Source organism: Lathyrus oleraceus, chromosome 5 (genome assembly GCF_024323335.1).
Source record: "Lathyrus oleraceus cultivar Zhongwan6 chromosome 5, CAAS_Psat_ZW6_1.0, whole genome shotgun sequence".
Classification (NCBI taxonomy): Eukaryota; Viridiplantae; Streptophyta; class Magnoliopsida; order Fabales; family Fabaceae; genus Lathyrus; species Lathyrus oleraceus.
The window spans coordinates 579,449,695-579,472,327 of NC_066583.1; the positions used below are offsets into that span (position 1 = coordinate 579,449,695).

The window sequence follows — 22,633 nt, forward strand, 5'->3', positions numbered from 1 at the left end:
TTGTGTTTGAGGGGATAAATCCAAGAATATCTTTCTAAAGTGATAACAAAAACTACATAATATTTGAATCCACCGTAGGATAATATTGGAGAGGTCTAAACATCCGAGAAAATAATAAAAAAATCTCTCCATAAGACCACTAACATGATATACATACAATAATTTTAGCATAAATAAAACAACATCATTGCCTGAGATTATTTGAATAAACAATAGTAATAAATAATAAAGGTAAATCAAATTAATTTAATTCTCTAACATGATATTGTTCAATTAAATTATATATATATATATATATATATATATATATATATATATATATATATATATATATATATATATATATATATATATATATATATATATTATTGAGAACTTATTAATTAGAAAGAAAGATAATCATTCATGATTGATAATATGAATAATATAGTTTGGAATCCAACAAATAATTCTTTTTACATTATTGATCTAATATAATATCGGTTTTATTTTTCATACACATATTATTATAAATATATTTTTTTATTTACAATTTTTAATCATTCATACAAAACTTTACATAAATAGATTAATTCAATAACACCAATTTTTATTTATTCCCTGTACATATATATAAGATTTAGCATTACAAAAAGTAATATCTCACCTTCGGTTAGCAAATTTTCTTGAATAATTCATCCAATTTTGAAACATACATTTCCGACCTACAAATTACTCATTGTGTGTTGTAGAAGATGCAAAAGGTCTTTATTATATACTCCCTCCAATCATAAGAAGAAAAAACCATCTTAAATATTAGTCACTATTATAAACAATTTTTATTTATTTTTAAATAATTAATATTTATATTGCTAATATACCCTTTATTACTAGTATACCTTGATTTGACTCATTCAACTATTGTCATTCTCATTGTCAATATCTCATTGACCAAGTGTATACAAAAATCAATTTTCAATTCAATACAAATACAAGAGTGTCTTGAAATATGAGGTTACTCCCAATATCCCATTATATCCATGATTCAATTGATTATTTCCTAAAATAATTGGAAGAAAGAATAATATTTTTATTAAAATATTTTTATTATATATTGAAAATTATAAAAATAATAGTATTAATTAAAAAATAAAATTAAAAGAAATGTATTAAAAATTAAAATGATTGATTCATTTCGAGACACTTTTTTATTTTAAATAGATAACTCTTTATGGAATGAAGATAATAATAAAAAAAGTTAAAATTCATTTATCTGTTAATTTTAAATCAAATAGTCTATCTACTTTTTAAGTATACAAATTTTCTTTTTATTATATTTTTGATGTCTTAGTATTTATAAAGAAATTTTTATTTAAAATAAATATAAAATTAAATATTTTATTTAAAGTCTATAATAAACTAAAAATAAGAAATAAGTATCGTAAGGAAATTTACTTAACCGTCTAAACTAAAATGGAGAATCTTGTTCCGATGCTCAAAGAAAGTTCCATTCATTTTCCCAGAATTTTACACTTGAAATTTCTCATAAAATACTCATGAATTTTCAAAATATACCATGCCATATTTGGAATAATAGCTTCAATGAAAAATCATAAAATAAAACCATAAAGTAACTTTACTGTTACATTGGACTACCTGTCGAGAACATAGCTGACTATGTTGTCAAACATATACAAAATTAAAGCAATATGCACCACTTCCTAGCAACATCCTCAATAACGTTATAATCTTTGTCGACACGTTGTAATCTATATCTATATATTTATATATACTTACCTGTTAAGGAATTCATTTGATTTTATTCATTGATAAGTTACCGCGTAAATTGATACGTTACTCATCAATATATAATATCTTACACCATCAACCGTAATTTCAAAACTCATTCATTCTCTTCTATCATCAAACAAATTGCTGTTTTGTTCTTCAAATCATGACATTGACATTGTTCACTAACATGAACCGCATTGAGACACTTCTCAATGCACACAACACCAATACCAAACACAAGAAAAGATGGCATAATGCTTTCATTACTATCTATTGTTCTAGAGCTTTCAACTCGCCTTTCACCAACAAACCTAAAATCACACCAATACCATCTTTCACTGTCGTTGATTTTGACTCACCACACTCTTTTACCATTGATCAACAAACTCTCGTTGATCTTGTCAAAGAGAAAAACATTGAAACCCTTCGTAGACATGTTGGAGGACTTGAAGGTGTTGCTTCATCTCTTCAAACCAACACTGAGTTTGGTATCAATCATGATTTTGAAGACATTGCACTCAGAAAACAAGTGTTTGGTTCCAACACATACAATAAGCCACCTTCTAAAACTTTCATTCACTTTGTTCTTGAAGCATTTAAGGATGTCACAATACTAATCCTTTTGGTTTGTGCTTCTCTTTCACTTGGGTTTGGCATCAAAGAACATGGAATCAAAGAAGGTTGGTATGACGGTGGAAGCATTTTTCTAGCGGTTTTCATTGTTATTTCAATGTCATCCATAAGTAACTTCAAACAAAACAAACAGTTTGATAAATTGTCTCAAGTTAGCAATGATATTCAAATTGATTTGGTTCGAAGTGGTCGCAGACAAAAGGTGTCCATCTTTGAGATTGTTGTTGGTGATGTTGTTTGTTTGAAGATTGGTGATCAAGTACCGGCCGATGGATTGTTCGTAGATGGACATTCACTCAGAGTTGATGAATCAAGCATGACCGGTGAGAGCGATCATGTAGAGATTAGTAAACACCATCATCCTTTTTTGTTTTCCGGAACAAAAGTTGCTGACGGATATGCAAAAATGCTAGTTACCTCGGTCGGTATGAACACAACATGGGGACAAATGATGAGTTCTATAAGCAATGACATTGATGAAGAAACACCTTTGCAGGCGAGGTTGAATAAGCTAACAACATCCATCGGAAAGGGTGGTTTGGCTGTGGCGTTTTTAGTCCTTATTGTATTGCTGATTCGATATTTCACCGGGAACACAAAGACGGATAATGGAGTTCGAGAATTTAATGGAAGAAAGACTAGTTTTGATGAAGTGATGAATGCAGTGATTGGAATTATTTCCGATGCTGTTACTATTGTTGTCGTTGCTATCCCGGAGGGTTTGCCATTAGCTGTGACTTTGACTCTTGCTTATTCTATGAAGAAAATGATGGCGGATCAAGCTATGGTCAGAAAACTTTCTGCATGTGAGACTATGGGATCTGCTACTACTATTTGCACCGATAAAACAGGTACTGTTAATAGGTAGTTGGTTATCTCGATTTTCGGTTACCATCTTAATGAAAAGCTAAACCTATTTTGTGTGATTTGTAACAGGTACACTCACTTTGAATCAGATGAAGGTGACAAAATTTTGGCTTGGTTTAGAACCATTGGAAGATGGTGCATATTTAGATGTTGATCCATTTGTTCTTCAATTGATCAAAGAAGGAGTTGCTCATAATACAACTGGTGGTGTTCATGAATCTAAATCAGACTCTGATTCAAAATTTGAGTTTTCTGGTAGTCCAACAGAAAAGGCAATATTATCTTGGGCTACTTTGGAATTGAATATGGAGATGGAAACTTTGACAAAAAGTTGTTCTATTCTTCAAGTTGAGACTTTCAACTCAAAGAAGAAAAGAAGTGGAGTTTTGTTGAGGAGAAATGTTGACAACAAAATCAATGCACATTGGAAAGGAGCAGCAGAGATGGTACTAAGAATGTGTTCAAAATACTATGATGCTTATGGTGTTGTGAAGTATCTTGACAATGAAGCGATGTCAAAATTCGAAAGCATTATTCAAGGTATGGCAGCTAGTAGTCTTCGTTGTATCGCTTTCGCATATGCTGAAGTTGAAGCTCAGGAGCTAGGAGATGAAGGAGAAAACAGCGAAATAGTGGTAAAAGACAATGGTTTAACATTGTTAGGACTTGTCGGTATTAAGGATCCGTGTCGTCCTGGGGTGAAGACGGCAGTGGAAGCTTGCCAACATGCTGGTGTGAATGTCAAAATGATTACAGGTATTTCAAAATTATCTCATTTATTGATAACTTGCTCAACAGTTCGGTTATGGTCAAACGTTAACGGTTTAGTCCAATTTTATCCAACTGTTGTAATGGCTGTGCTAGGTTTGGTTAACTAACTATTATCTAACTTTATCTCTGAATAACAGGTGACAATATTTTCACTGCAAAAGCTATAGCATTTGAATGCGGGATTCTTCAGGCTAATCAAGACACAGATGAAACCGTGGTTGAAGGCGAGCAATTTCGCAACTTCACGCATGAAGAAAGGTTAGAGAAAGTTGAAAAAATCTGCGTGATGGCAAGATCTTCTCCATTTGACAAACTTCTAATGGTTCAATGCTTAAAAGAAAAAGGGCATGTAGTTGCTGTAACAGGAGACGGTACAAATGATGCACCAGCATTGAAAGAAGCTGACATTGGACTTTCAATGGGAATTCAAGGTACAGAAGTTGCAAAAGAGAGTTCAGATATTGTTATATTAGATGACAATTTCGCATCTATAGTAACAGTTTTGAATTGGGGAAGATGTGTTTACAACAACATCCAAAAATTCATTCAATTTCAATTAACAGTGAATGTAGCTGCACTTGTTATCAATTTTGTAGCAGCAGTTTCAGCAGGTGAAGTTCCATTAACAGCAGTTCAATTATTATGGGTCAATTTGATTATGGATACATTAGGTGCTTTGGCTCTTGCAACAGAAAAACCTACTAAGGAATTAATGGATCAAAAACCTGTTGGTAGAACAAAGCCTCTTATAACTAACATTATGTGGAGGAATCTTCTGTCACAAGCAATCTACCAAATAGTAATTTTGTTGACTCTACAATTTAAAGGTGAAACTATTTTTGGTGTGACATCAAAGGTAAATGACACATTGATTTTTAATACATTTGTTCTCTGTCAAGTGTTTAATGAGTTCAATGCAAGGAAGTTGGAGAAGAAGAATGTTTTTGAAGGAATATTTAGCAGCAAATTGTTTATGGGAATTGTTGGTGTGACATTGGTGCTTCAAGTAGTGATGGTTGAGTTTTTGAAGAAATTTGCTGATACAGAAAGGTTGAATTGGAGAGAATGGATAATTTGTATTGGTCTTGCTTCTGCTTCTTGGCCAATTGGTTTTGTTGTGAAGTTGATACCAGTTTCAGATAAACCATTACTTGATTTTCTGAGTTTGAAGAAGAGATTATGAAGATTAGTCCATATTGTTAAGGTGGAATCCAGTTAGTTTTTGAGTTTTCAGTTAGTTAGATTAAGTCCTATTTTATTTCTTGTCAGTTATGTATGGTTTCCTCTTATATAAGGAACCAACAATATGTAATTTTTTATTCACTCATTTAATATTAATGGATCTCTTTCTATTTCAAAGGTGTTTAATATGGTATCAGTAGAAATCACCAAACATTTGTTATATGATACATTCATTTTTTAATAATCACTTTTATGGGATTGTTGTATTTGGATTATACATTTTTTAATACATTTGTTACATGATACATTCTCTAGTTTTAGATTACATTTTTTAATAATCACTTTTGTAAATAAGTTTAATTTTTTTTGGAGTTCTATAAATTTTGGCACCATACCCTGTACGCAACTTCACTTAATTTCACTACAATTGCACCAATATTTTCATAGAGAGATTGAAGAAAGATGTGGCTAGTTAGGAAGTGGAGGTCTCCGATTCCTAATCATTGAGAAGTTACCTCATCATCTTTATGTTTTGTCATGAGATAGAAGTTCTTCTTCTTCATTATTTGAGGATTCTCTATCATTGTCTTTCCATGCAACATATATTTCATTTCTCTTTTTTCGAGGTTTCTTGAACTTCTCTTGTATGCCTTTTTAGCCACAAGACACGATGACTGATGTGTCATTTCTTTATACAGTTGTAGCATGTTGAAATGGATGACCTTTTTTCTCATCCTTTTCATGTTCTTCCTTTTGTTTCCTCTCATTCCAAAGAAATCTTTTGAAGTTCTTTACTATAAGAGACATGTCACCATTAGAGCCGGATTACTCGATCTTGAGTGCTAGACTTTTATTTTTCTTTTTTCCTTCTTTATCTATGGCTAGTCTATTTAGTTTCATTTTATGTTGTCGCAATTTACCAAACAAGATGTGTGTATCATTAGTTGCAAAATACTTAAATTAAAAACTCGTAGTGGCTTTGGGTTACCAGTTATGGTGTGCTAGACTTTTATTTTTCTTATTTCCTTCTTTATCTATGGCTAGTCTATTTAGTTTCATTTTATGTTGTCGCAATTTACCAAACAAGGTGTGTGTATCATTAGTTGCAAAATACTTAAATTAAAAACTCGTAGTGGCTTTGGGTTACCAGTTATGGTTTAGACATCTAAGTTTTTTATGACTACTTCCTCATTTGAAAATGCATTACCCAGAGTTCTCATATGACTCACGATATAGGTAAATCGTGTTTGCATTTATTTAATGCTCTTTTCAGGTTTCATTATGAAGAGTTCATACTCATGGATTAATGTGCCCAACCTTGCCCTATTCACCTTAGGGTTTAGGGTTTAGGGCCTTCATGGGTGATTTGGAAGATGTCCCACATTTCTTTTACAGTCTCGAAGTGAGAAGCACGCAAAAATTCATCAAGGTCTAGAGTAGTGGTGATGATGATTTTTGCTTTCAAACCGCACTACACATTTACTTTATCATCTTTAGATCAATCTTTTTCAGGTTTGTTTACTACAACACCATTTAAATCATGTGTAGGAACAAATGAACCTTCTTTCACAACCTTCCAAATACCACAATCCATTCCTTCTATGAAAAATTTCATTTTCTCTTTCCACAAACTGTACCCTTATCCATTAAAGGGTTGGAGTTTGTTTAGTGAATAGTTTGAAGATATTTTCCCTCCTAGGACGATTAGTCTTTAACCAGAGTTGGACTCTAATGATACTTGTTTGATAGTGACTTCAAGCACAAGAAATGGGTGAATTGTCGCATTTAAAATTAGCGATTACTTTATTACTTTTCTCAATTACACTTGGATAATGTTAGTAATTTCTTATAAATAGAATAAATAGCAGCGTAATAAGGAACAAGAAAAATAATTAGCAGAAATTAAAGATGGTAGGGGTTAGAGAAATTGTATTAGAGAGTTATCCAAGTTTGACCGACGAACCTTAATACAATATGATATTGAGATTTTACATTATTATCCCCAACCAAAGGTAACTTTTACACAGGATGAACTAACAAAACTTTTAGAGATTTTTCGGACTTATCTAAATAATCAAACAAACTTTTCCCGGAAAAGTTCTAAAAACAAAAACATAGATTTTATGATTGATTTATGTCACAAACCAAACTCGATTTTTCAAGAGTATCTCACTCTCGAGAATCAAAATAACAACACGATCAATACAAATTCATTCTCACAAGTAATATTTCATTCAAAAGCACCACATCAACTTAAGTGAAAAGAAAAATATTTATATAGAGAGGAAGAGAAAAATAGAGAGATAAATTCCAAAGAAAACGTAAAGCTTCGGAAAATATTGTGAAATGAAGAGGAGGGAACCCTCCTTTATATAGGAGAAGGAAACAATAGAAAAGGAAAAGATACATGTGCAAAATTAAATTTCCAATCGATTTGGTGTATTGCTCCAATCGATTGGGAGCCTTGAAAGACAATCAATTATGATTGTTTAAAAGGAAAGAAAGGATACTGAGTTGTTATAAGTCATCAAGATGATGTCCTAATCATTTTGTTAATCGTTTAGGCCCTCTCCAATTGATTTACTTAATGCTCCAATCGATTTATTCGTTTATTTTTTTTCCCAATCAATTGACTTAAGCCCCATTCAATTGGGTAGTTAAAAAACCTTTCAAAAGATAGTGGAGAACTTATTAATCACTTAGCTCGGTCTTGAAAATATTTTTAAGATATAAAAAGGTTAAAAAAATAAATGTTAAGTGTGTGTAAGTGTGAGTTGCCTTAGAACTTAAGAGTTACTTCCTTATTTTTACAAAACTCTAGCCACTCAGTTAGGCACAACCTGAAGAGCTTTCATACTTCCTCTATTCCATTACTCTGAGGCTTTAAGATTCTTTGATAGATACACTGAACATATAAGTACTTAAAATCTGGAGCCTCTTTTCTTGATAAGGCTTCAGATGTTGTTATAGTTGGGTCACCATCATCATAGAGTTGAAAGTTATTTCCACCAACTTCAACAACAACAACTTATATCATCATCAAAACTTCAGAGAGACTCTTATGCGGGATTTATACCTGCTAGCACATAGTCTACATTGTGTTCATTCATTCTTGTTATATATTTGGAGAAACTCTATATATCATATCAAGAGTATCCTACATTTCCTTGGTATATTTGCAATTATGAACATAAAGAAGTTGATTATCATCACAAGACATGACTAAAAAGATTCTTAGCTTTGAAATCAATTTCAAACTTTCTCTTTTCCTCTAGGGTCCAAAAAAAATCAGGTTTATGTACTACTTCTCCACTTATGTGGTGAGTATGGTTAAACAAATCGTTGGTTATTATTTTCCAAAATTCAAAATCAAAACTTTGAAATAAGATTTTAAATCGGGTTTTCCATAGTACAAACCTATCACCATTAAATGGTGGAGATGCGTTTAGGAAAGATCTCTTGTTTAAAATAGTGTTAGAAGTCATTCTCCTCTTGAGACAAATAGTATTTAAATAGAAGCTAGGATCTAATGTCACTTATTGAACATGCGACTCTACACATAAGAGGGACGGGGAGTCAATTGCAGTGATTTGAAAAATGTCGCTTTAAAACAAACCTGTTTTCTAAATCAGAGTTCAAAAATGTTTTCGAGAAAACATTTGAATATTACAGTGGAAAGTCAATGTAAATAAAATTTGTGGAAAGTAAAAGATAAGGGAAAAGAGATGTCACCAGGATTTATAGAGGTTCGTTCTAAATGAAGTGACCTACTCCTCTCTCCAAGAATTGATATTAAGAGTATACCATAATACTTATGAGCTTCTAACAATTTAAGCTCATGAACCCCATTATACAAGGAAAATGAATTTTCAGGTTTACTTCGAACCAAATAACAACAATGGACTGAAGTGGTTAGTCTTTATTCCAAACGAGAACAAAACTTTAAGCGGTTAGTCCCCAAGCTAAACAGAGATTTTTTACAAACTTATATCGAACCAAATTGGAGTTTTGAACTGGCTATTCTCCATACTGAGCTGAGGTTTTACAAATATTGACCCCTAACCGAACGAAGATTTTACATAGGCTGAACCTAGATTTTACACCAAGCTAATCTCGAACCAAGTTAAGCTTTTATACCAGGTTGAAATCAAGAACTAATAAGAATATTTTTCCCTAATTATCTTCAAGATCCTAGGAAGAGTGCTTTTTCTTAAGTAGCCCAGCTCACGAATCAAAAGGAGACCTAATACTAACCCCATAAACCAAAAGTTTTAACGAGTTTAGCTTCGAACCCAAAGCAAATACTTTAGAAGGAAGAAATATTCACTCAAGAGCAAAAAGAAATCTTAAGGAATTTATAATATTACCCCTTCTAGAACAATTTCCTCATTTAAACACAAGGAACTTTCTCGAAGCACTATGGCTAATTTTATGTGTGTGTGTGTGTGTGTGCACGCATGAGAGAGAGAGAGAGAGAGAGAGAGAGAGAGAGAGAGAGAGAGAGAGAGAGAGAGAGAGAGAGAGAGAGAGAGAGAGAGAGAGAGAGAGAGAGAGAGAGAGAGAGAGAGAGAGAGAGAGAGAGAGAGAGAGAACTCACATTTATGGATATGAAAGAATGAGAAGATATGCCTTTGTTTATAGGCCAAAGGTTAAAGGTTCAAGAAACACAAGAAAGGGGGTTTGAATTGGGTTTCTGGATTTAAAAACTTTTGGCACCCAATATATGAAAACTACAAAGATAATGATAAAGGTAAGAACACAAGTATTTTGTTCATGGCTTGTTGTTAACGAAGTTACGTCCAATCCACCCGCCTGAATGATTTCGCTTTCTCAATAAGGACTTAATTCAATAATCAAACTGATTACAACAAACTCAAAGGCACACAATCTAAGACTTCTTGAATTTTTTTTACTATACTGTAGTCTCTCAAGGAAAATAACTCAAAGACTTACTGCCAATGACTTATTGAGAGTTCTAAATAAACTTAGTCTCTTAAGGAAATTAACAAAAGGTTAAGATAACAGGTTTTGTGTTATAAGATGCTTCAATAAAGAAGATGCACAAGTTTAAATAAAATGTTACACATAACAAAGATATTCAAGGAAAGTTGTTCTAAGTGTATGAGTGTGAGGAACACTTTTTTTTTTATATTTTCTCTTTCACGTGTTCTCTTTGAGTATAAGTGTTGATATCTGTTCAGTGCTTATTTTTCTTTCAATACTCAAAGACCTCTTTAAATAGTAGCAAATAGACTAGTTAGAGGGTGAAGTTGGATTATCCTCAATGTAGATGTTATATGAAGGTCACTTCATATGCAACATTAGAGTGACGCCTACAACAGAGAGTTGGTAAGGATCATGGGACATGAGAAGCTTCATTGGTACATAGTAGATTAGTTTACATAGAAAGTATATTTTCTTTTTGTACTTCTGTCACATTAATAAGTCATTGGCCTTTTGATACAAATCTTCTAGTCAGAAGCTTCTAATATAATTTGATGATGCTTGACTAGAGTTCAGAGTTTGCCTTCAGAACTTGGTGAGACTTCAGAGTCTTTGGAGAATAGGGTTCTGAGACTTTTTAGAATCTGGTAGTCATAATCTTTATCAGAGTCTATCTAGATGGTTTATGAACATAAACACTGACTTTGTCAAATCAGAGTGGACTCTAAACATCAGAATTAACTTTTTTGAAAACACGCTTTTATCCTTTGGTTCAGAGTCTCGACGTCTTCAGAGTTAGAATCTGTTTCCTACTTTCTGCACACTCAGGAAAATAGTTAGAGTAAAATATTATTCTCTACACTTTGTTATCATCAAAACTAGAGGATAGTTATAGAACCAAACTTGTTCCAATAATCTCCCACTTTTTGATGATGAAAATTTTGATGAACAATTTTTACTTTGGATAATCATATTTATAAAAATTCAGAGATAGATTTGTAAGCTCCCCCTGAGTTTTATAATTATCAAATTTCAGAGTTTCTTCAGAGTGAGGTTTGTAAGCTCCCCCTGAGTAGTTACCATGTTTTTCTCAGTTTCTTCAGAGTGAGGTTTGTAAGACCCCCCTGAGTTGAGACTTAGAAAAACAATATTGTTGATCAACTTGATTTTAACAATGTTTGGGTTTTATTAGGGTCACAAGATATATCAAAATCATATTCATCTCCTCCTCCTTTGTCATCAATCAAAAAGATAAAAACAAAATAGCATAACTGAAAGTAAAATGTAGAGCAAAGAGTAAAAAACAAGAGAAAAGAAAAAAAATCATTGACGAACATAATAATACAAAAGAAGATAAAAAAACAAGAAGACAATAACAAAAGAAAATCAGGGAAAGGAGAAACTAGAGGGGAGAAAGTCAAACATTGAAAGGTCCTAAGCTACTTCGAGCTTCTGACTCCAGCTGAGCTCCAGAGCCTCAGCTAACCTAGCCTCCTATACATTCTCAACAATACCTTCTTGAAGGAAAAGTTCAAAAATAGCTCTTCCAAAAAGAATGAGAAGATATTCCTTCATGAGAGGCGATAATCTTCTTCCTTAAGAAGTTTAAGATTATGAGGGGAAGGTTAACCCTTAGTCCCCAACAAGATAAAGAAGATAAGATGCTTGTCAACATAAGATAAGATATTTACCTTGGCAATAAGAGAGGATAGACTTACCAAATTGTTCTTGGTGGCAAGGATATTATCTGGAATGGCTTCAAGGAATGGACTTGTCCTTAGATACATGTCTATATGAACCTCATCCTCATCGCACGTGATTTATTTAACAATCAGAGTAGGAGTTAGAGTGATGGGAATTCCAAAAACATTAGACTTAATGCATGAAGCATCTTATCTAATATGTAAGAGGGACACATTTGTACAAAATTCTCTAATGAGAACAGGATAGATGGGTCCTTCAAGCATGTTAAATTAATTCTCCCACTTTTGGGAATGAACATGACTTAGAAGATCAAGACAATGATTCTTGAATTTGTTGAAGTCAATAAATTTTTCATAAGAAATGGTAAGAGGGCTAAGCTACACTATAAACTGAAGACATTTTTTGAGATTTGAGAGTATGGAGGAAGATGGATATTTTAGAAAGTGATACTAGCACGTGCAAGATGAGATGAAAAATAAAAGAGTGAAGAAGAAGTTTAAATAGAAAAAGAAAGAAGGAGTTAAAACATTTTAGGAGGGAGTAGGCAGAAGCCTAAACGAAATAGACTCAATAGGTATCAATGCTTGTTGCAGTAATAGAATTTGCACCAAGAATCACAACAAGGCACGCTTGTCATAAGCTATTATTACAAAACATTGAAAAAGACCAAAATAAGTCATTTAAAAAGACATATAAGAAAGCAAATTTGAAAAAGTAAATAATTTTTTTAAAAATCACACGCAGCTTGACAAAGGGAGGTAAGTGAAGAGATTTTCTCTTGAACCAAGAAATATCATCCCAAAGGGTCATGTCAAATGTTTAGATGACTTTAAAATAGGAAAATTGTCTTACTTTAGAGCCATGCGAAAATGCTTGATTACACCATTAATATTAAAAACTCAGAGTCCAAAAGACAGAAAATTTCAAAAGGGTTTTAACTTTGGACCTTCTGACCAAGAGAACCTCCTAACTTCAAAGGGATAACTAGTTCAGAGCCAATATATCTCAGAGCCATATTTTACTATTCAGAGTCTACACACAAATTGAAAAGATTTTATTTTATTATGGACAAAGTTCCATTTTCATATTTTTTAGAATAAAAACAAATCTATCTTCAACAAGGGATTTTGTAAAGATGTCATCTCATTGGTGGTCTGTGTCTATAGATTTTAAATTAATTACACCCTTATGAACATAATCTCTTATAAAATGATGTTTGATTTTAATGTATTTAGCTATGGAGTGAAAAATAGGATTCTTTGATAAGAAAATTGTAGAAGTATTATTACAAAGAATATGAATGTTACTCTCATATAAATGATAATATTCTATCTGGATTTTTATCTAGAGAATCTGAGTGCTGCAACCAGATGCTGCAATGTATTCAACCTTTGTTGTTGATTGCCTCTTGTTAGACTAAGAAATGAGATTATCACCTAGAAACTAGCAACTTCCACTAGCGCTCTTCCTTTCTAGTCCATCTCTAGCATAATCAACATTACAATAACCTAATAATACGTAATCATTGGATTTTCTATAAAACAAACCAAGATTAATAGTACCTTTCAGATATCTAAAAATCCTTTTAATAACGGTCAAATGGGATTCTTTAGGATCTTATTGGAATCTAACACAAAGACACACGCTAAATAAAATATCAGGTCTAGAAGCAGTCAAGTATAAGAGATATCCAATCATACCTCTATATACCTTTTGCTCTACCTGTTTGCTTTCATCTTTCTCCATAATACATGTTAGATGCATTAGAGTCTTGGTTGGTTTACATTCTTACAAGTTAAACTTCTTCAGAAGTTTTTTGTATATTTACTTTGATGGATATATGTTCTTTCTGAATTTTGATTGGTATGAATCCCCAACAAGAACTTTAATTATCCCATCAGACTCAAATTCTACATGCATAGACTTAGAGAATTCCTTGCAAAGAGTTGCATCAACATAAATTTGCACAACTAAGATATCATTTTTGAATATTTTACAAAACAAAGTTGTATCTACTTTTTATCTTGTGAAATCAATTTTAAAAAGAAAATTTCTTAGTCTTTCATACCATGCTCTAGGAGCTTGTTTCAGACCATACAAAGATTTCTTGTGTTCGTAAACAAAATATGGATTTTTTATTTATTTTCAAAACCAGGGGGTTGATGTACATAAACTTCTTCAGTAATGTAGCCATTCAAAATTTCACTTTTAAAATCCATCTGATAAAGAATGATGTTATGATTTATATAAAAGGAAATTAAGAGAAGAATAAACTCTAACCTGGCCACTGGCGCAAAGGTTTCAGTATAGTCAATTCCCTCTTGTTAATTATAACCTTGTGAAACCAGTCTGGATTTGTTTCTTACCACTTCTCATTGCTCATTCGACTTGTTTCTGAAGACCCATTTGGTTCCTATAACATGGATTCCCTTGGGACTAGGCACAAGATCCCATACATCTTTTTTGGAGAATTGTTTTAGCTTTTCTTGCATAGCCAAAATCCAATTTGTGTCCAGAAGTGTTTCGTCAATGAAGGTAGGTTCTATTAAAGACACCAATCCTAGAAGTATTTATTCAGAAGGTTTAAATGAAGAACTGGTTCTGATGGGTTCTAATTTATCACCTAAAATCAATTCCTTAGGATGTGAAGAACTTTGTCTTGGTTTCCTTAGAGGTGCTTAAGAGGCAGCAAATTTTGATTCAGGTTGAGCACCTTTGAGTTAAGAGTCTTCAGAGTCTTTAACCCCAGATTTCTTACCTTCAGAATCTGAGTAGCTAATCTCCAAATCTATAAACTTTTCAACTAGCTTTGACTTGTCAAAGTCAAGCTTATCATCAAACTTTAAATGAATTGATTCCTCAATAATTCTTGTTTCAGTGTTATATACTTTGTAGCCTTTTGAGAGTTCAGAGTATCCTAACATGATATATTTTTTTGCTTTGGAATCAAACTTGTTTAAGTTCTCTTTAATGTTCGGAGTAAAACAAGAACATCCAAAAGGATGAAAATATGAAATGTTGGGTTTTTTGTTTTTCCACAATTCATAAGGAGTCTTACCCATAATCAGCCTTATAAAGAACATGTTATAAATGTAACATGACGTTTTAACTGCTTCTTTCCAGAAGTACTTTGCAACATATGTTTCATTGATCATGGTTCTAGACGCTTCTTGTAAAGTTCTATTTTTTCTCTCTACAACTCCATTCTGTTGAGAAGTTCTAGAGCAAGAGAAATCATGTGAAATTTCATTGTCATACTCCAAATTTTGACCACTAGGTTTCATCTGACTAAGTCCTTTGAGTCTATACCCTGTACCAGTGTAGGTCGACTGCATTTAAGTCCTTGATCAATTTCATTTCATCTGACTCAGTGCAATGTCATATGAGACATAACTTTTCATCTGAGCCCATCATATGTGTAAGTCAAATGGTCAACTCCAATGATCCAAAAGTCAAAGGAGGACCATTTTGATTTTTTATCCCTTTTCATTTAATCTAGCTCATTTTTATTTATTTGAATTTCATTTTATACTTTTAGGATTATTAGCATAAGTACTATTATTTTTACTTTTATAGTTTTTATCATTCACTAATACCATTATTTATTTTAAATTTAGTTATTATCTTTACCATTATTTTACTATTTTATTATAGTTATTATTAATACTTTTATTTTTATTTTAGCTTTAGATTTATTTAGTTATTATTATTTTTTAGTGGCTATTGCTATTAATATAATTTCTTTTTAGTTGCATTACAATTACTATTATGTCATTATTATTAGTTTATTAGTTTAGCATTAGAAATATTATTAGTTCCTTTTAATTTCGTTATTGTTATGTCAATATCATTTTTTTCTTTTTATTTTATTTTGAGTCCAAGTCTGAGTGAAGGTCAACAAGTCAACACAGTCAATAAAATCTAAAAACAAATAAAACGCATGAGTGAGGGATCATAATGGATAAAACACAAAGTACCCAAACAACAAAATCTCTCTTTTTCATTATCATTGATCAATTACAGATTGAGCTTGCCAAATATACAAATCTAATTCAAAATCTAATCAAGTCTTTCCTAAAACAGAACAAATCTAATCAAACATAGACCTAATTTTACACTATTAAAGAAAAGCTAAAATTAGAAAGAACAATTAGTCACGTTTTACAAACTTAGAGCCCTAAAGTTGTTGCTCTTCACACTGAAGAACAACAATGCTAAACCCTAATTCTAAAGCCTCAACATCCATCCTAGCAAGTAAAGACCATGCAGCAAAAAAAGAAACAACAAAGAAAGGGAATGCATTAGAGAGGAAGCCAAGAATCAAAGGAGAAAAAGAATAAAAAATAAAGTGTTACCTTTTTTTCACTGGGAGGACTCACGCTCCCGTCGGTTGGTGCTTCTTTTTGGATTTTGTGCAAATTCGGTGCTTCTTTTCTCTTTGATACCATGTTTGCTTGATTTTTGTTTTAGTTAGGTTTTTTGTGGTTCAATTAGTATTTTTGTGTTTGTCATGATTGGATGCATGCTAGGGTTTCATTTTTTTTGTTTTGGTGTGATTTAGGTTTGAGTTTTGGTTCGATAAAGGCTAAATAGATGAGGGTTTTAGTTTTTAGGGTTTGGAAGATTTGGATTGAGTTTATGTTTTGATGGTTGATTTAGGTTTAGGAGGTTCATATTTATTGATTGGTGTTTGATTTGTGCGATTTAGGTAGGTCTAATGTTATTTATAGGTTGAGTTAGCTTAGGGTTGAGGTTGAAGATGAATGTTCATAAGGGTGATGAACATTTATGGTGGCTAGGGTTCATGGGGGTTTAGGTTAGGGTTCATGTGGTTAGGTTTAAGGTTCGTGGCTAGGGTTCAAGAGATTTTTAGGGTTCTTATTTTATTAGGGTTAAGGTTCTTCATGTTCATCAGTAACATGAAAAATAAGGTGGCTAATGGGTTTTAAAGGTGGCCGGAAGAGGGTTCAAGGGCGGTCGAAGAAGGTAAATGATGGATAAAAAAAAGAGATGGGAGAGTGAGATGGAGAGAAGAGAGAGATGGGGAATAGTAGAGAGAGAAAGAGGTGTTAGAAATGACTCATTTCTGAAGAGAGCACACGTATATACATCTCCCTTGCCCCCTTTGATCGTAAACACATGGCTCTTTCTGGTCCATGTGATGGTCAGACTTTGACCCTTCTAGTGTATGTGTTCCCACTATAGACCTGTGGTTGACTACACTAGTCTTCCATCCTACATGCTTTCCCTATAGCTTGATCCAGTGGCCATGATCCCATTATTGTTGACTACTCAATCAACACATCCAACGTCCCAAAATGAGAGTCAACCATTGACTCTCTTAGGTTGACTCAGGCTGCTCCCTAAGCCTCCGGGCTATTGGGCCTTTGTCCATGCTTTGAATACACTCTATTTACTAGCTTGGTATACAAATACACCCCATTAGTTTTTAATTTAAATTAACTTTTGTTAGTTAATTTAATTGTTTTTAATTTAGTTATTTATTAATTTTAGCTCTTAATTTAATTTTCAACTTAGGTATTTAATTTAGTGGTTTTGTTTTTAGTTAATTTTTAACTTGTATTTTTAATTTAGTCATTTTAATTAATTTATTTAAATTTTCAATTTAGTTTGTATTTATTGTTTGGCGCACGTCGCATTTTCAATTTAATTGATTGTTTGGCGCACGTCGCATCGATAAATTATTCTAATTCAAAACATTTAAAATCAACACAATACATCAAATGTAATTTGTGCCCTTGTGCACTTAATTCATCTTTTTTTTATAAAAAGGATATGTTAAGTTATTTCGACGCGAAATACAAACAAGCGTTTCCGCCTCCATTGTGCAAGCATATAAGCCAATGTTTAAACGCAAAAAATGATCTAAACCCTATTCTCTAAAATCAACCAACAAACACTTATTTTTTACCGAACTACGATGCTCTGATTTTCTCATTGCACAGTGAGAATACGTAGGCACGAGGTTTTGAAACCTTGGCGAGCACACTTAATAAAAAACTATTTTTTTTCCCTTTTTTTGTAAATATTTTAATAAATAAATAATTGCAAACATTATCTTAACAAACCCTTAACCCTAAAACTATATGAGGTTCCAATTGAGTACAACAAATGTGAGAAGTGCTAATATCTTCCCCTCGCATAACTGTCTCCAAAATCCAGGGACGAAGCGAGGTATATCAGTATGGGGGCATGTGCCCCCACTATATTTTTTTAAAAACAAACTTTAATACTATATATATATATATATCAAAACAATATATTTAACCAAAATTATATATATTAAATTAATTAAATAATATTATTATAAAGATATTATTAAAAATTAGGTAAAAATAATAAAATATATAAATATTCTCCAAAAATTAATGTGAGTTTTTTATTTTCAATAATTAAATCAAAATGTGTCAGATTAAATATATTTGAATTTTTTTTTAATAATTTCAAAATAGTTTTTCTCTAAACCTTAAAACAAATTGATTTATAAGATTTTATATTAATATTATGATCTCATAAAAAATGCATAAAAAAATATTTTTATTGATAATAAAATTTAGAAAATTACAAAATTAAAAAAATTATTAAATTTTTTTTTGAGATAAATTTTATTAAAAAATAAATATAACATATATTTATGATTTAAAAATAAATAAAAACAAACTTATATATTAATATATTGCCCCCACAGTTCAAAATTTCTGACTCCGTCCCTGCCAGAATCCATATTATGCTGTGATGACCATTTTATCCTTTTTTCCTTAGGGTTTCATCGTTATTCTCCCATTTCCTTAGGAATAAATAAAATTTGGTGACAACTATATTAGTCATCTATGAGCCTGGGATACGCTCACGAGGTCGTATTTTTTGAGATGCGACGGCTGACGACTCTGTTGGGGATATTCTCCCTAAAGAGAGTCAAGCCTTTCTTTAGTTCTAGGATTGTTTGGTTTATTTTATTTTATTTATTTATTTTTGTTTATGTTTTATTTATTTCATTTATTTTCTTTCTTTCTTTATTATTCTATATATTATTTTAACATTTGTAGGTTTTAATTTCTAATTTGAGAATAAGCTATACACCCGAGCTCGAGAAGAAACATAAGATTAAGTAAGGGCTTTGTCATGTTTTGGCCCCTGAGATGCACATCTCACGGGTTTTTTAACGACAACTCCGTCTTGAGTAGATCATTTCAAAGATTTCATCACGAGTTGGTTAGCTCATCTTTGTCACGAAGCTCTAAATTTGGTCCATGACTCTAGGGACCTCTTCTAGAACCCGAACATTAATACTTCATTTCTACAAAGGCTCTGCCTAAGGGAAACCCTTTGAGATTTTATCATGGGAGGGCTAGGCCCTATCATGATGAAATTTCCTCTGCATTCCATTACATTGGGTTTGTCCAATAAAACCCTATAACATACCCTGTGAGGGGTTGGGTAGAAAAACCTAGGACCTTTTTTAGGAGGCCTCAGTTAGGTTGTTCAATTATCATCCCGTCCTACATAAAAATTGCATAACATATCATATATTTGCATTAAAAATTGGATATTTTAGCATTATAATCCTTATTTTTAGGGAATTTCAAAGTTTGTTTAAACATTCGCGAGAGATGAATTCAGACAAGAGGAAGACCTGTCAGATGAAGGCATAATTAACAGACATGCAAAGTCTGAAGATTCCCATTGGCAAGCCACTTGGTGTTACCATGTTGAAAGAGTTCAAGGTTCACCTGGATGTAGCCATCAGGGCCCAACTCTAGTTTGTTTCTTTTAATGCTTTTAGATTTTGTACTTTTTCCCTTTAATGAATGAACAAAAGTCTTTGTTATTTGGGTCAATTGTGTGATCTAGTCTCTCTACTATTTTACCGAACTTTGGAATTCCCTATAAATGAAAATGCAAATTTTTAGCATACATATGCATATAGCATACATGCACCCACATGCATTTACATCCCTTGCATATAAAAAATTCATTTTCCCATCTTCCACCTCAGACCTGTTGAGCAAAGCAAGCTGACTTCCCAACCTCCGTTGATAAGAGCTCGATACAAGAAGGCAATGAAGCAGATAAAGCAGAACCAAGCTGCCCTCAAAGATGACATTGACTCGATGAAGGGAAACATTGACGAGGTGAAAGGAAGTGTGGAGAAAGTGTGAATAATATGTTAGTAAGGCAAGAAGAAGGTCTTAAAGCCTCTCTCAGAGAAACTGCTCACGCCAAGGCTATTGTCACCTATGTGGATCCTAACTCCCACTAGGGTTCATTCCCAGTTACAAGCATACTGAGGCCAGCGTGACTCAACCAGAAACAAACTTTCTTCCTCTTGAAGGGCTTATTCCACTACCTGCAAAGAATGGTGCACCTCACCCTCTACAGATACCAATTGTTAATCCCCAAGCCAATGGCAATTTTATGGACTTGGGTTCGCAATATGGAGATAAGGATATGGGGAACATAACTCATGCGCCAAAGCTAGGGGAACAACCTAGGGGAATTGCTGAAGAATATAAGGTGAATGACAAGTATAAAGTACTTGAAGAAGGTTTAAGGGTTGTAGTAGGTTTCAATGTATTCATTGTCGACGCTTTCAACATGTGTTTAGTTCCAGATGTGGTTATACCTCCAAAATTCAAAGTACATGACTTTGAAAAGTACAAAGGCCTCAACTATCCGAGGAACTACCTGAGGATGTTATGTATAAAGATGGCTACTTATGCCTATGATGAGAAACTAATGATCCATTGTTTCCAAGATAGCCTAAGTGGGGCATCCTTGGACTGATACATGCAACTAGAGAAGACTCACATCTGAATATGGGAAGACTTATCTAATGATTTCTTGAGACAATATAAATATGATTTGGATATGGCTCCTAATTGCATGAAGTTGTAGAACCTTGCAGAGAAAAATTATGAGTCTTTCAAGGAGTATGCACGAAGATGGCTGCTCATGTACAACCCCACTCCTGGAAAGAGAGATAGTGGATATATTCATGGGTACCCTACAAAGTCAATACTATGAAAGAATGCTAGGGAGTGTCTCGTCTAGGTTCTTCGACATGGTAATCATTGGAGAACAAATTGAGGACGACTTGAAAATTGGTAAGATACGAGGGGTATCCAATGGTCAGACTGGTACTGTCGCATCACGAAAAATACTTGAGTGCATCGCACGCTCGAAGATACAAAAGAGTCACCACCGAACTTCATTTATTCCTGAAGGAAAGGGAAAATATCAATAAAATCCAAGGATAGTAGAAAAAGGATAAGGAAGTCGATTATGCAAGGGGAATGTATTAGCACCATTCACATCTGTTGTACTCAACGGAACCATTTAGGTTATTCTTTGTTTGAATGAGTGTTACTATCTAAAGGTTATTTGTAATTAGGAAAAAATAAGTTTATTAATTAATGTGCTTTCTAAGGATTCGGGCCCTCGTGCCTACGTATCCTCATAGTGCAATGAGGAAATCAGAGCTCCGCAGTTCATGGAACTAAGGGTAGGAACTGAAAAGTAAACTGATATAAATGGTGTTTAAATCGAAAGAGCAATAGAAATGATAATATTGGTGTTTAAACCAAGCAGGAAATAAAGTGAGACGGTGTTTAAAACATGGGAATGATGTTTAAATCGAAGAAGGTAGAAGTAGGAATAAAGGTGATAGAAGTGGTGTTTGAACCGAAGGAGATAAAAGTGGTGTTTAAACTAGACAGGAGTAAAAGTGATGTTTAAACTAAAGAAGGAATAAAAATTGGTGTTTAAAACAAATAGGAAAAGAAAGTCAAATGGTGTTTAAACCAAGGGAATGGTGTTTAAACTAAATGAGTCATAAAAGTGGTGTTTAAACCAAAGGAGTCGTAAAAGTGGTGTTTAAATTGAGAGATTAATAAAAGTGGTATTTAAACAAAAAAAGTGGTGTTTAAACCAAAGGAGATGTAGGATTTTTCCTGGATCCGGAGGATCAAGACCTACAAGAAAATGGGTGTCATAAAAGTGGTGTTGAAATCAAAAAGTATAAGAGTGGTGTTTAAACTAAGGGAGTGGTGTTTAAATCGAGAGAATGATGTTTAAACCAAGAACATAAGAGCGGTGTTCAAACCGAGAGAATGATGTTTAAACCAAGAACATAAAAGTGGTGTTTAAACCAAAGAAAGCGGTGTTTGAACCAAAATAAGTAAGAGCGATGTTTAAACCAAAAGAAAATAATGAGCGGTGTTTAAACTAGAGAGTATGGTGAAGAGATGAGTGTTGTTGATGTTGATTGTTGAAGTGTTGGAGATGTTGTCTGTGGATAAGAAGACTTGGCATTTATTCAATTTAAATTGCACTAAAGTCTATAAATGAAGGTGAATACTTTGAACAACCATGTCAGGCATCCCGTATCTAAATACATTCAGAATGAGGATATGAGTACTCCTCTCATTCCTTCTCCACTACTTAAGGCTTGTGGTGTATAATTTGCATCATAACTGACAAGTGTTAAAGAAGAATATTTTTGTTGTGCTTGATATCTAGAATTTTCAACCTTGAGGCCTTGCTTGATCTCTTGAACTCTTGATTGTGAAGTGTTGTTTATGGGAGGAGAAGACTTGACAGTTGGTTGATTTGAATTACACTAAAGTCTATAAATGGAGGTGAATACTTTGAACAACTGGGTCAGACATCCCATATCCAAAGATATTCAGAATTAGGATAGGAACAATCCCTCCTATCCATTCTCCACTACTTACGGCTCGTG

At 32.8% G+C, this 22,633-nt stretch overlaps 1 protein-coding gene across 1 annotated transcript; it reads left to right on the forward strand.

Annotated features, from left to right (window-relative positions):
* The first annotated feature begins 1,825 nt into the window (after positions 1 to 1,825).
* LOC127086618 (putative calcium-transporting ATPase 13, plasma membrane-type) lies at positions 1,826 to 5,400 on the forward strand. The gene is made up of 3 exons (XM_051027404.1): positions 1,826 to 3,254; positions 3,340 to 4,026; positions 4,179 to 5,400. The coding sequence occupies exons 1-3, from the start codon at positions 1,934 to 1,936 to the stop codon at positions 5,222 to 5,224; spliced, it is 3,054 nt and encodes a 1,017-aa protein (XP_050883361.1). The 5' UTR covers positions 1,826 to 1,933; the 3' UTR covers positions 5,225 to 5,400.
* The last annotated feature ends 17,233 nt before the right edge of the window (positions 5,401 to 22,633 follow it).